Here is a 16222-nt window from a genome sequence, read left to right as displayed (position 1 = left end):
TCTACCAGAAAGCACCGCACCTACGAGACTAATCCGAACAAGTTTTGGGCTGTATAAGTATAGATTGTCTAGTCTTTTCTGGTTTCTTAGCTTTTCTATTATTGCAGAGGAAAGATTCCTAGTGAAAAGTAATCAGCAATATTCAAAAATCACACACAAGAGATAGCAAGAGAGAAAGAGGCCCCTTCCCTCCCACACAGAGCGGCGGAGGCGAGCACAGAGGTAGACCATACTGTAGTTTTTGATTGGAAAAGTAACTAAGAATCCATTTTCCATTTGAAAAGTATGCAAACCTCCCATAAGCGAAGTCTAGTCTAGTCTGAGTATAGTATGATATAGTCTAGTCTAATCACAACCAGATTGCAAGTGTGATCCAACTACTCATGTGGGATCCATCTATGGTTAGGCTGGATTTGGGACACAAAATGTACTATCTATCTTAGACCCAAAAAGCTCCATTATTCACTTCCCAATTTTTATTGGAAACCAATTAGTTAAAAAGCATATACTTGAATTAAATATAGAGAATCCCACCCATTATATGCAGAGAGAAAAAAAAGTCACTGTGGAACCAATTTAAGTTACTTCTATCCACTCATCATTGGATATGCACAGCAAGTCATTTTTCCACCAAAATGAAACACCATTATGCAACCCCCACCTTCTCTCCCATATTAAGCAGGAGTTGACCTAATTCTTGCTATAATCACACCACATCTTTGGCTTCTTATTTTCTCAATGTTTTGCTTCCAGAGCAAAACACTTGAGTTTAGCCTAGTGGCCAGAGCCTCTGTATCTCACAAAAACCAACATAATAACATCTTAATCCTAATTAAAAACACAAAGCACAAGCAAGTGATGGCCAGCCTCCACCGTTTGAGAATGTATGATAAACAAAACCATTAACATTTAAATTATCAATCTGCTAATTTTTCAAAGTAGAAAACATACTTGATTAGACCAAGCATATCTAATTTGATAAAAAGGCCAGATCGGCTGTACAAAACCATTAACATTTAAATTATACATGCAAAATGTACAACAAATCAGCTTGTAAAATCAAAGCAACAACAAATTCAAGTGAATTGTGAGTAAAATTACAAAGCTGAATCTCTAAATCACAGAGCTGAACATAACTAGGGTTTAGACAGCACAGAGAGCGAGAGAGAGAAAGGGGGAGAGAGAGAGAGTAGCTCACCGATCTGAATCGATTTTGAGAGAGAACTTCGAAATGGCTCGGATGAATCACCGATTTGAATCGATTTTGAGCGAGAACTTCGAACAGTGCAGAGAGGGCGAGAGAGACGGGGAGAGAGAGAGACCGCGAAAGTGAGAGTGAGAGTGAGAGCGCGAGAGTGAGATTGAGATTTTCGCTTATACTGCTTATCATATTCAAAATAAAGGTGAAACAGGAGAGAAGGAGGGAGTCGAACAAAAAACCATTCCAAGGCGTTTAAAAAACGTCTTTGATTCTTGAAACGAGGGGGTCGAACAAAAAACCATTCCAAGGCGTTTAAAAAACGTCTTTGATTCTTGAAACGGCGCCGTTTCAATTACAGAAAAACAAGACGTTTCTAAAACGCCGTTAAATATTAGAAACAATGGCGTTTTAAAAAACGCCGTTAAAAAAACGCCACCTAACCCCATATTTCCTGTAGTGATGAGAACAAATAATTCACAATTCAAAAATAAATTTGAAAATATTGGAAAAGAGCATTGTGAATAGTAATGCCTAACAATGACATATAAATTGATCCAATATAAATCAATAATATAAAGAAAATACAACGTCCACCACAGCTATAGAAAACTAAGTCAACCCCAAGTACTCTCCCATAGACATCAACATTGACACCAGTCAGTCACTACACCATATCATCAAATAGAAGCCACAAAATTCATGTCCAATGCTGTAAAACAAATCAAGCAGATAGCCCCCAAATTCATGTCTTGCATTGATCAATGGTGTAAAAAGCTTTATCAATATTAATCTTATCGCGTCAATGAAGTGATAAGAGATTCCATTGGATATGTTAAGTTTTTTCAAAGGCAATGATGTCATATTACGAATATTGTATAATGTAAAGAGTAGTGATGTTGAGTTTCTCAACCATTCGACTTAAGATTAGTTAGTTCTATTTCTTGATGGAGACGCAAAACCACAGCGGTAGAGTGTGACCATGGCATGGTGGAAATCATCAATTCAAATAGCATATTCCTCTGTATCTCACATAGGATTTATAATTATAGGAATTAGTTCTATAAATTGTTGTTTACAATTGCTAACTTGAACACAACGACAGCTGAATCGAAGAGAATATCATTGAGAAGAAAAAGTGGAGTAATATAACAAAATGTATATCATCACCCGTAAGAAAAATTTCCTTCGTAGATGTACTCGTGCGTCCACATCGTCATCACAAATAAACATCATACATGTCTCTAATCCTCTAACAAAACTATAAAACAAATAAATAAATAAACTCAACCAACTTGGGTCATTCCCCTCCTAATCGAAAAGATTAATATTGATAAAGCTTTTTACACCATTGACACGATAAGATATACTTTTTTGGCTTTTTGAAAAGTTGGTAAAAAATTAATTTTTTGACTTTTTTTTGTGACTTTTTGACTTATTTGTGTTTAAAAAGTGTACTTTTTTGTGGGTTTTTTTTGTGACCTTTTTGTGTAAAAAAGCTGAAAGGTCACTTTTTTGGGATGTTCATGTAAAAAGGTTGACATGCATATACAACTTACAGATGCAACTAATCACAATTCTTTTAACTTTATAGCCATGATCATGCGAAAATAATGAATAACTATCTCACAATTTTAGAGCTTTGCAAGAAATTTACATGGTTAAGAGAACATGAAAATAAATTATTATTATTTTTTTTAATAAGTTGCAAGTTTGGAAGAAAAATTGTAGTCACGCGCCTATTAAGAGAGTACCTTATCTACTACACCAAAATAGTTTTTAGCCATGGCAGCAGCAAATGTTAAGCATGTTAAGAAATTAAGGGAAATTTTAAAAATAAAAAAACAGGGCTTAACCCTTATAACTAAATAAATCTTAGTTTTTAATTTTATCAATTTAAATTCTATTTTTTTATTATTTATTTTTAAGTCAAACTATTTGCCTATTTTCGTTAAGTAAAACTAACAAAAAAATAATAATATTTTAGTCATTAAACTCAATGTAAATATAAATAAAATGTTTAAAATACCCTTTTATGTTGGGTTTAATAATTAAAATGCTATTTTTTTTCGTCCATTTAACTTAACAAAAAAAGACAAATGTTTAGATTGAAAATAAATCAAAATATTAGAATTTAAATTAATAAAATTAAAAATTTAAGGTTTATTTTATTACAAGAGTCAAATCTTGAAAAAAAAAATTGTAATTTTCTCAAAAATTAAAATTAAAAAAATTAAAAAAAAAAGAAAAAGAAAAAACAAAAGAAGAAGAAGAAAGAAAATAGTTAAAAAATTTATATCATAAATAGTGCAGAATGGTTCCAAAAATGAAAATAATGAAATAATTAAGTGTGATTTGATAATGTTTACAGTACATTATTTTTGTTTTAAAAAAATTAGGAGTACATCACATTAACCTACTTTTAAGATTTGTAATACTTACAAGTATCTATTTGAAATGACACTGTCATTCCCTGGTTTTGAACTGGTTACTTTTCCTTCAACGAGAAGGTAGAAATTGATAGGGTAAGCATAATTCCTTTTTAATTCCCCACTTTACCTTTCATACATTCCAACAAACAAAGACCAACCCTACAGCAGTGAAAATTACTAATCCTCCATCAGCACTCCACCTGCAATAGTGTGTTTCTTAAAAAATTCAAACCTGGTTTTTATTTATTTATTTTTTTATACCTATAACTTTATAAATACAATATAAATTGATTTTTTTTTCAACACACACAAAAAAGAAAAAAAAAAGAGTGATTTTTTCCTTTAAAAAATAAAAGACAACATTTATTTTATCCTCTCGTGATTTAAGGTTAAAGCACTTTATCCCTTGTGGTTGAAATATTGTCAGAATCTTCCTTCTAATATTTGATCAAAGGGTAACGATTAACTCCGTTAATTTTGTATCTGAAATGATTATAATACCCTTAATCCCTATGTTTTTTGGTTATTTCCTTTTTATCTCCTCTCTCATATACATAATTTATAATTTCTAACATTAATTCAATTAAATCTCAATTAATCATAAATCTTTAATTATTTATCGTAAATCCTAACTTTTTAATCTAATTATATTTTAGATCAAAATTAATTCAAAATCTTTAATTATTTATTATAATCCTTAAATTTTATATCACAATTAATTCTAAATCCTTAATTATTTATTATAATTTCTATCATCTTAATTTACTTTTAATTTAATTATATTTTAGATCAATCATTAATTCTTATTTATTTTATATCTTAATTTAATTATTCTTTAGATCAATCATTATTTATTATTTATTTTATTTTATTTGAATTAACATCTTAATCAAATTTTACATTTGGAAAAGATGGGAGCAAAATTGTCTGCTTTTGTTTTTTTTTGTTACTTTTAATTTATTTTTTTCCAAAAAAAGGGCTTACTCTTAAAAAAATAGTGTGTATGAAACACTTTTCCTTAGTTTGGATGAAAAACTAACAATGGCATTTTAATTTAAAATTATATGAAAATTTTCTGGCTATATTTGAAACATAGGAGGTAAAATGCTCTGACCTCAAACCACAAGGGGTTAAAATAAATTTTACCCAAAAATAAAATAGTAATTGTTTTTTTTCTCAATAAAACTATTTTTCAAAATAAAAATAAAAATGAGACAATTACAAATATATATATATATATATAGGATTTGAGTTTAATGACTAAATTATCAATTTTTTCATCGACTTTACTTAACGAAAATAGAAAAATAAATGATTTAGATTGAAAGCAAATAAAAAATTTAGAATTTAAATTGATAAAATTAAAAATTAAAAATTTATTTTATTACTAGAGTCAAACCCTGAGATTTTTTTTTTTTAATATTTATTTTTCCCTTTTTTTTTTTAAATATGTGAATTACATAGTAAACGAACTAAGAGCAACCTTGGCAAATTTTGATACAATTCCTTTAGAGTTCAATAGCTCCTTTGTACACCAAATATTAGTGCAGTTATTTCACATATTAACTAAAGGGTAAACGGTAAAACTAAAAATGACACAATCTTAACAGAGAGCAACTCAGGGGAGTTAACTGCTATTTTAAAAATCTAAAGAGGCATTAGGAATTATCATAAATTTTAAAAGCGATTAGTGTAATACACAAATTAAACATGTATAATTTTTATTTTTGCTAAAAGTAAAAACAAAAACATATTTGTATATATGTATTTCAAAAACTTAATTTGATAAAGAAATTAGAGGAGGTAGTCAAAGGCGGTTGCTTGCGGGATGTGATAATTGATAGTAGTTGTCGAACATCATAAGTGATTATCGACAAAAAGGTGGTTGGTGACAACTAGAGATGATTGTCAACGTGAGGATATGGTCAGAGGTAATTGTTGCTGACAGGAGATTGTTAGAGGTGATTGTTGCTGACAAGAGGTAGTTGGTGTAAGTCGAAGCAGGATGCCAATGCTAAGAGGTAGAAGGAGGTCGTCAGGTGGAGGATGAATGGCCAAATATGATAATTTTTGTTTTTCTTGGTTTTTTTAAGAATCAGGTTACTTATTTTTAAAACTAATGAAACAACTTTTTTATTACAATAATTTAGACATCTTGGAAACTATTTACAATTTTCAATCTTTTGTTTTAATATCAAAAGAAAATTATAATGTTTGACAACATTTACAATTTATTGATTTTTAAAACGCTAAACATGTTTATCTTTTTTTTTTTAAAATAAGAAATAAAAAAAAAATGTTTAGTACCCACGTATTTTAAAAATTCATTTTGAAAAAAAGAGAAGATGGTCAAAGGTTGTTGTTGGAGGGAGATGGTGGCCAAAGGCCAAAGGTGTTTGTTGGTCCTTGGAGATAGTTTCCTGTGTGAGGTGGTTGCAAGTGCTAAAATGTAGAACTTTCCAAAAAGAAAAATACAGAAATAAAATCCAGTGAATTAGCTATGCTCAAACTAGTTATTACAATGACATTGCTGAACAGTTGATAGTATATATCCTGACATGCTCTTTCTGAAAGACAATAAAGCAAGAACAGATTTAAACTGTATTTGCTTCCCAAATAATATGTGTTCTACAACAAAGAGATATCCAAATGAGAGTCAGCATTTGTTTGATTGATCTTTTCTTGTATAGGTAGAAATGAAATCCTCCATCCTCCTGGATCACATGATATGAAGCAATGCACCTGGCAAAGAAACAATGAGATAGAGCACTTTAAATCATGAAGATATATATGAATACACCAAGGAATTTCTACGGACATAGGTACAAAATAAACAAATACGAGAGAGAGAGAGAGAGAGAGAGAATTTCAGGGTAAAAGCCTGTGTCCTATGTTATAAACAAATTTGGAGACATCATTAGTAAACTCAAACAAAGACTTGAATGCTTTTAACTACATGGAGCTGAGGAAACCAATCTTATAGTATTAAAACAGCTTGAACACCAGGGAAAATTTCTTGAAATCAATTGCGACAGAACTCATCTTTACCTTTTCGGTCCATCTAGATTTCAAATTTTTTTTTTATTTATTAAATTCCACAATTTGCACAATTTCATCCTACATTTCTCTTCGCCTTGTAGCACCACCACCTACTGAAAGAAATTTTTTTTTTGAATGGGTACTGAAAGAAACTTGCTCTTCATTTATTACTGGGATTATTATAAACGTGAGTCTACATTATACAATAACAAAAGTAACAAAATTCTCTCTGCCTGCCCTTAATAAGTCCCACCAAAGAATACAACTCATTATGTTTCATTTAGGGGAAATTACTAATAAATGGCGAGTGGAGCAAAAAGTAACAAAAAGGTGGAAAATCTTTATAAATTACCCCAACAATGGAAAGTGTATAAGTAATTGCATAATCATGGATTTCTAAACTCATCCCCACCAATGGAAAGTGTATAAGTAGTTCGGGTTTTTGCACACCAGGTCACTAGGGGATAGGGATGCATGGCAACTGCAAGGGATGGGGGCAGAATGTGGGGTAAGGAAACGGGCGGGGGAGGGGGAGTGGTAGCGGAGGGGCGAGGAGGTTCTGGCAGTGGCAGAGGAGGGGTGGGCAAGGAGTGGCTGGTGGTGGGGGAAGGGAAGGAAGAAGAACGAAAGGAAAAGGGAGAGGAGGAATAAAAATGGAAAGGAAATTTAGAAATCCATGATTTTGTAATTATTTTTTCACTTTTCATTGTTAGTGTAATTTAAAAAGATTCCCCACCTTTTGTTAGGGTAATTATTTTGTTATTTCTTGCCCCATTTTTATTTTTTCTTGATAAATGTTATTTCTTGCCCCATTTACCATTTATTGGTAATTTTCCCTTCATTTTATACTAATACACTACCTATTGTGCCTCATACCCAATACAACATCCTAATTATGCAACACCAAAATGTTCTAAATGATGTATCATAGAGAATACTACCCAGCATTTCATAACATAAATCATCATTTGCATTGCAGCCATTTTCCATAACTCATGTTGATCTACAACTAGTTACCAATTAGACAGTCAAAACAACACCTTTCTATCCATACTTAAAACCAACTCTATAAACAAAATTATCTTTCAACCACCAAAAGCACCTTGCCCCTGGTAAATGTCTCATCCTACAGTACTGTTCCCAACACGTGGCAAGTGACTCTCAGCGACTTGAGAGATATTAATAACAGATTACCAAAGCCGAGAAGCAAACTTCAGAGCTTCTCTCTCTACAAAATTCTCTCTGTCTAGATCTCTCTATATTCTTGGCAAGAATGGGAAGGAATTCAGCAAGCAAAAGAAGAAACAAAATCAAATCGGCGAATATTAGATCTCCAATCGATTTTAGCTTCCTTCCAAAAGCAATTGCCTCAATCCAATTAACAAAGAGAACCAAGAGATATGCAAACCAAAGCACCAGTGAGGAAGCAGCAGTTAACAATGATGGTGGATCCTCAACAACAAATAAGGAAGCAACAGTTAAATCTGAAGATGAAGGTTGCTCTCACGGAAGCTCAGAATGGCACTCTAATTGTGAAGGCCATATCAAAGACAAAGACGATGAGAAGGTTGGAGAGCTGCAAAAAAATCGAATTTCTGCCGGCAGTACTACAGCGCAGAAGCCTGGAGACACTGGTACGAAAGATTCATCCGAAGAAAAAAAGATGAGTGAAGGTGACGCACTTCAGAAGATGCCTGAGAGAGGAGGTGTAACAAACCACAATAATGCCTCAACTGTTCATTTGTCGGCAATTAATGTTGGGGCTGATTTGGTGCACTGCGAGTCTATGGAACAGCACCTGGTATCCAATCAGATTCAGACACGTGCTTGTGGACAAAAAGCTTCCATTTTAGCTAGAAACAACTCTCAACATGATGGCTGCACAAGTCAGGTGGGGGTGATTAAAGAGGCAAAGGAAAAACTTTCTGCAGTCGGCACATCCATGGAAGGGCCGGAAGTGGTGAGTAAAGGTTTAAATTTTAATTGTCACCCATATTACTCACCACCTGTTTCAACAGAAAATTTAAATTCAAAGAGTCTTACACCTATATGCCGCTTGGATACAACCAGTACTATTACCCATACTGATACACAGCCAGTGGTTTTGGGTTGTACTGCCAGTGCAACTCCAGCTCCGAACTTTATTATAAGGGTTGGATCTGATCTCAATACGAAGACCCAACCTGTTAGAATTTGGGCTCCTTCGCATCAAGAAACACCAAGTGATCCCATTAACCTTGCACATGCCAACCCCAGGAGTGAAAGCGAAAAAAAATCAATTGCTTTATCTAAGGATATTTGTAAAGATGGTGAAGCTCCTGGGAGAGGGTGGATTGTTGGACATTTTATTAAGCACAAGCTTCCTTACACGCTTGTTAAAAACACAGCCGAGAAACTTTGGGGGAAATATGGGCTTGTTGATGTTCTTACAATGGACAATGGTTTTTTCTTGTTTAAATTTAAAAATGCAAAAAGGAGCAAACTTGTGCTAGAAGGTTGTTCATGGCATGTTGCAGGAAAATTGATTGTTGTTAGACCATGGGAACCAAGCCTCAAACTTGAAAAGGAGCAATTGAATAATGTTACGATGTGGGTGAAGTTTTTCAATGTTCCTTTAGAATGTTGGACACATGAGGGATTAAGCTTGATTGCTAGTCCCATTGGGAGGCTCATTAAATTGGATGAACCAACAGCTACTAGAAGCTGTATAGCATATGCTAGAGCATGTGTTGAAGTGTCATACGAAAATATTTTCCTAGATTCTTTTGTTCTAGAATTTGAAGAGGGTCAGAAGTTTGACATAAGGGTGGAATACTCTTGGAAACCTCTAAAGTGTGACAAATGCAAAGTACTCGGTCATTCTTGTAAGAAAGAGAAAAAGAAGGCCAGAAAACAAGAGTGGAATCAGGAGGACCAAATCCAAGAAGCTGTTACGGAAAAATCTAATGAAGTCAGGACAGAAGCGGACAAGATAAACCTACAAAAGTCCTTGCTATATGAGATGAAAAAAGAAGAGAATACGAGTTCTAAAAAGAGAGAAAAAATAAAAGGCAAAGGCAAAGTAGATTTTAGCTAGGAAAGCAAGTCAAGGAGAAATGATACCAGGTTCCAGTCTCTTGGTTCAGCTATTGCTAGAGAAGCTGGGTTCCATCCTCAAAGAGACCTAATTTGTGTTCTAGTGATGCTTCTACCTTGTATGGTTCTCATTACACAAGGGTGAACCCTCCCAAAAGGAACAAGGAGTAGCAAAGGTTTGAAGTAGTCTCCTGGTTTCAGCTTTTCATGTTTTTCCCATCCACTCCAATTGTGAGAAGCTTTTTGTTTGACCTATCCTTTTATGTTGTTAAAGGTTGTTTTTATGTGTGTTGACTGCCTAGGCTCTCAAGCTGTGGGCATGAACCTCTAGCTGTGAGGGGTTGTTTTGTGTTTCCTTTGGAATTGTTTTGGCTTTGTTTTACATCTTTCATGTTGGGTCTTTGTTTTACATCTTTCATTTCAACAATAATAATTCATCCTATGAGTTATTAAAAAAAATAGTAATAATAATAATGAAGACACTAACTAATCCATGGAATGACAACCAACAATATTAGAAAAAAACACATGTTCTCATTCCCATTCACAAGGAAGTGACTTCTTCACTTTGGATCAACTTTATGCCCAAATTAGTATTTGTATACAAATGTATACATAAATATATACAAACGAAGAAATATTGGTAGCAAGCCAATGCTATGCTTGGCATAAAGAAAAACTAAAAAAATAATGACAATAAACAAATGTATATTATAATATTTATAAGCATTGAAAAATATCCTAAATCCCAAACAGCCCCAATTTTTTCCTTTGTTCTTGGTCAAAATTCAGATGGAACATAAGTTACCCGGAACATGGATCATTCTAGTATGTAGAACGGGAATGAAAACATGGTAGCCACATGCTCTAGAATTCATGTTTTGTCCGGCCACTCCAATTGTGAGAAGATTTTTGTCCGTTACCTATCCTCTTATGTTGTTAAAAGTTATTTTTATGTGTTGTGTGCCTAGGGTATCAAGTAGTGGCCATGAACCATTAGCTGTGAGGGGTTGTTTTGTGTTTCCTCTGGAATTGTTTGGGCTTCATTTTACATCTTTCATTTCTAGAATAATTCATTCTATGTGTTCGCAAAAAAATAATAATTAGGCAACTAGTGAATCCATTCAATGACGACCAATACTATTAAAAAACAAATTCTCATTCCCATTCACAGGGTAGTGACTTCTTCACTTTAGGTTCAACTTTATGCCCAAATCAATATATACAAACAGGAAAATATCGATAGCGAACCACTGCTATGCATGAGATAAGGAAAAACTGAAAAAATAGTGACGATAAACAAATGTATTTTTATAATATTTACAGGCATTAAAAAATATCATAAATTTCAAGGAGTCCCATTTTTTCCATTTTTCTTGATCAAAATTCAGTTGGGACCTAAGTTACGTAGAACATATATCATTCTAGTGCGTGGAACGGGAATAAGAACATGGCACGCCACATTGCTCTAGAATGTGGCACAATATGAGTAAACTTGTATACGTTAGTATTTATATTATTGGAATTTAAGGTAATTCTATAGCAATTTCTTTTAACTATTAGACATTCAATAATAATGGCCTATTCTATTTCAAATTATTCATGTAAAAACACATTTATAGGAGCATCATAACCAATTTTTTAACATTTTATTTTATCCTGCAAATACTCAATTTTCTCTATATTTAGTTTATTATGGCCATGTTTGAGACTGAATTAAATGGGGGACAAAGAGTGAAGAGGGACAATCAGGCCATCCCACCTCAAAAATAGTCCTGCATTTGGAGTGTGGGATTAAGAAAAGGGACAAGGGATAGGGTACAGCCAAGCCCCACTTGTTTTCAGCCTGTCGTTTGGTGCACTGCACTATTTCCCTACGAATGATGTTTCACTCTGCTCGAGAGAGAACAAGTATAATCAAAGGGTAAATCATAGGCAAATTTGTCTTTAAAGCAATGATATGGAGGATATTGGAAAATTTGAAGCTGAAGTTCTATTGAGCTCAGCAAATTCTGTGCCCCTAAGAACATCTCCATCAAATTAAGTCAAAATTTTAGTTAAATTTTAACTAAAAGTCTATTTTTCTATTTTAGCTAAACCATCTTTTCAAATACATTTTTCAACAAACTCTTTATTCTTTATTTCATTTGTTGAATCTTCTTTCCCTAACTACATGTAACTAGTGGTTTGACATTCAACTAAAATAGCTAGCCAATAATTGAGTTTGATGGAGTGTATTTTTATGATTTTGTACTATAAAATAGTCAAGAAAAGGCTCTAATGAGCTTGATAATGATGCTCTAACTAACGACACAAACAGAAGGAGGGATTTTCAACATACAACAGAACCAAAAAGAAGGTGAATGTCATTTCACAAACCTGAGAGACGTCTCTTTAATTGTCATAAATTTCAAAAGAGATCAATGTAATTTACCCAATTTGATAAATTGACAACTTTGCATAATATTAGGTAATAAAAAAAGGCCACTTTGACTATTCTACTAACTAACAGAAAAAGAATTCCATAAAAACAGAATGTCATGATTGAAAGGAAAGTTTTGTGGTCGACAAACACCTAACGGAAAACAGGGGTTGTGGGGTTGTGGCCAGTGACAATGCAGTGTTGAAGGAGTGTTCTAGGGCTGGAAAAAAGAAGGATTTCATGGGCTGGTTCTCTCCTGGTAGGAGGGCGGCTTTGGATGCTCAAAGGAAGCTTTTGTGCTGGGGAATGAGGCTGCAGGTAAAGGAGAGTTGTTAACAGGTAGATCTGGAGTTGGTGATCTGGGAATAAGTTGTAGTAGGAAGCAAGTTGATACTTGATACAAGTGAGGAGTTCCTAATATTAGGGGATCAAGAACTGGTTGTTTTTGGGACATACACTTGAGAGAGTCATACCTTTTGAGACATCCTTCAGAAGGCATCTACAAAATTGAAGGTCTATGTATAAGCTTATAGCCTTATTTCAACTTCTCTATGAGATTCCAATTTTTGGTGAAAATCAAAATGCCTTTTGGTGGTTCCTTCTTCTCAAGGTAAGTTTGAGACAGAGAATTTCTATAGAGTTTTGTTAGTAGACGGTAAGGCTTCTTTTCTTGGAAAGGGGTTTGGTCAATTGGAGCCCCTTTCAATGATAGGGCTTCTTTTTCTTTCTTTTCTTTTAAATGTAGCTCATGAGACAATTTTTACCTTTGCTAATCTGAGGAGGAGATGTCATGTTACAGTTAATTGGTGTTACATGTGTAAGAAGGGTGAGAAAAGTGGCTCATCTTCTGTTACATTGTTAGACGGTAGAGTAGTGGAATTTTAGCCTTTGGTTGTTCATGATGTCTTGGGTTTCCTCGACAATAGTGGATTTCTTACACACTTGGTGGCATGGTAAGGTGGGGACGGGGAGGAATCCTTGGCTTTCAACCTTATCGTGTGTTATCATTTGGGGAGAATGTAATAGAAGAGGAGAGGGTCCTTTATATAAACTTAAGAGTTGTTTTGTTGTAATTTTGTATAGTCGAATCTCTAGGGTGTTAGACCTAACCTGGAGCAAAACTTGGATTTAGTTGACACTTCAGATTTATGAGTTCAATTATCTATTGGATCTTTAGTGACCTTGTCTAGCTTTTGTTTGCATATGGTTGTTCGTACTTTGATGTATTCAGCTGACATCCCCTTGGTGACTTTCCTTCCAATAATATTTTACTCTTCAAAGAAAAGAAAAAAAAGAACAACACAAGTCATTCAATAAAAATTGCCTAGAAAAAGGCATGTAAACACCTACTTCAGAACAAGGACAAAAATGAATCCATCAATAAACAAAATTGGGTTCTATTAGCATGACTTCCCTACATGTTGGGTTATGACTTGTAAACCTAACAATATTATGGAGAATTTTCTATCACCAAGCCCCTGGAACTTTCACGTAATGCCTACAAGGCTCTACATCAATTAAGATTCTTCAAGTAAACAGGCATATCCCGAACCATTTTCGCACTAGTGATTGGACTAAAACATGATATGTTTGGTAGACACTTGTCTGCACAAAGTAACAACAAAGAAAAACTTTTTTAAAAAAATATTCAATTCCAGCAAACTAAAAGTGAAATTTCACCAAATCCTCAAAGATATCTAGCATATTAGACTAGCAACATCAAAATTGGAAACAAGTCAATTTCATTAAACATGCTAAACATATGTTCACGGATTATTGAACCAAAAAAGAACAATTTATCAAACTGACTAGTAAATATTTCAGAAAGCAAAAATGCATTAAAAACCCACTTACAGAGTCAATCTTCGGATCAATCAGATCGTTTGTAAGACACATGTTTCCGAGCAGCTCGCGCATTCTCATACTCAAATTTCAACACATTGGGTATATGTGATGTATCCTTAACATAAAACAACCTCCCAAATGCACTCTCTTCGATAGCGGGAAAGAAACTTCTAAGCAAAGAATTAACGACCCAAAACCACCCAGCCCCAAGAAAAAACCCTAGACCAGCACCAGCAAACACCTGTGCAACAGTATGGTAGCCTAAATAAACCCTAGAATACATAGTCAACAAAGCCAGAGGCCAAACAACAGTCCCAGCAACCCACATTTGCCTCCTACTCAACAACCCGATTCTGTAATAGGTCAAGAGAGTGAAATAGACAGCGAAGAAGAACATGTATTGAGAGTGGCTGGAAGGCCAGCCGTGCGAATCGCACGTCTCGAGGAGAGCACAGGTCTCGGGACGAGCTTGTTGGACAAAGGTCTTGACGAATTCGTTGATGAATTGGGAGATGATGAGGCCCAGAGCAAAGAACATGGCTTGGAGCTCCCGGCGGAAGATGAAGTGGGAGACAAAACCACCGAGGCTGATGAAGACGGGGACGAGAGAGATCCATGCCAAGAAATGCCCTAATTGATCCCCCTTCTGGTACCGAACGTGGGTCAGAGTCACGGCCTTCAGCGAAGGGTTTCCCATATATATATATATATATATATCTATGGGGAGAGAGAGAGAGAGAGAGAGAGAGAGATGTATGTGGAAGAAAGAGAAATACTGGCAGAGATTTGGCTTTGGGTTTGGGCTAGACGAAGAAACACCAAAATTATCATCTGGTCCAAGGGCAAAGGTGAAAAATAGGACACTTGTATACCAGAGCATCATAAAAATAGGACACATGTAGACAAACTAAACACACAATTGTAGACCCTACTCTCTTCCAATTATAACACTCATGGACACCACTTGACTATACCCAGAACCACCAAATAACTTCTCAGAAACACCTTTTTCAGATAAATTACACCTTTGGAGAAAAATATATATTTAAGACCATCTCCAACGCTTCAGCAAACCTGATATCAAATTTAAAATTTGATGAAAAAGTCACTTTTTTGAGCTCTAACGGTTTCACCAAATCGATATCAAATCCAGAATTCAGCAAATCTTGTACCAAAATGAGAACAGGCGAAGTATTTTACCAAATCACTGTTCCTAACTGTTGGGAGAGACCAACCGGTCAACCAGCCGGTTGCCCGGCCGGTTGACCAACCGGTTGACCGCCTAAAGGTTCAAACGGTTCGAAGAAAAAGGTTCAAACAATAAAAAAAAAAAAAAAAAAATTTTGCCTAGCCGGTAAAAGGTTCAAAAAGTTCAAAAAAAAACAAAATAAAATAAAAAAAAAATTTCGCTTAACCGGTCGACCAACCGGTCGACCGGCCGGTCGACCAACCGGTTGTCCCTGGCACAAATTTGATGAAAGTGCACCGTTGGAGCGAGTGGTATCAAATTGGTAAAATGAGTCATTTTTTACTCAAATTTAGTGAAAAATCTGAGTAACCGTTGGAGATGCTCTAAGTTATGTTTGGTTTTTATTTTGGATATTTAAGTTATGTTTGGTTTTTATTTTGGAAAATGTTTGATAAACTCAAAATTTTGTGGTTTAAATGGCTCAAATCTATCAAAACGATATCATTTTACACTCAAAATCTGTCAAAACGACGTCTTTTTAAGTTATTTGAGCCATTTGAGTCACAAAATTTTAAAGTATCTAACATTATTATTTTATTTTTTAGCTAAAAAACACAAAAGATAAAATTAATTACATAAACTAATAAAATAAATAGGTGTTTTGGGAACTTTTTAAGAAAGTCAACTTTTTTGCTTTTTAGTTTTTTTATACAAAAAGTTAAAAGTCACAAAAAAAAATTAGTTTTTTTAATACAAAAAAGTAAAAAAGACAACTTTTTATTAACTTCTTAAAATATCACAAAATGTCACATTTAAATCATAATCATTACATTTTTTTTCTCATAAAAATTTAAAAAAAATTAAAAATAAAAATCAAACGAGACTAAAAAAAGCCAAACTAAAAAGCCAAAAAATAAAAAAAAAAATTAAACTATTTTAACTCTTCCTAAACAAAAGCTAGTTTCATAGGTAATTCACACTTGTCCTCCTTTTATTTGACAATTTTTCCACTTTCGTTCTTA

At 33.9% G+C, this 16222-nt stretch overlaps 1 protein-coding gene across 1 annotated transcript; it reads right to left on the bottom strand.

Annotated features, from left to right (window-relative positions):
• Positions 1–6105: 6105 nt before the first annotated feature.
• On the bottom strand, positions 6106–14914 carry LPPGAMMA (Phosphatidic acid phosphatase (PAP2) family protein). The gene is made up of 2 exons (XM_028207211.2): positions 14021–14914; positions 6106–6372 (listed from the first exon to the last, which is right to left on the bottom strand). The coding sequence occupies exon 1, from the start codon at positions 14907–14909 to the stop codon at positions 14037–14039; it is 873 nt and encodes a 290-aa protein (XP_028063012.2). The 5' UTR covers positions 14910–14914; the 3' UTR covers positions 6106–6372; positions 14021–14036.
• Positions 14915–16222: the final 1308 nt, after the last annotated feature.

The sequence above is a fragment of the Camellia sinensis genome, chromosome 10, assembly GCF_055761805.1.
Source record: "Camellia sinensis isolate YWXY chromosome 10, ASM5576180v1, whole genome shotgun sequence".
Lineage (NCBI taxonomy): Eukaryota > Viridiplantae > Streptophyta > Magnoliopsida > Ericales > Theaceae > Camellia > Camellia sinensis.
This window is presented reverse-complemented; position numbering and strand designations above follow the sequence as displayed.

Bases quoted from the DNA above. Each gene is read 5' to 3' on its own strand.
- LPPGAMMA (XM_028207211.2), bottom strand. From the start codon at position 14,909: ATGTGTCCTATTTTTATGATGCTCTGGTATACAAGTGTCCTATTTTTC.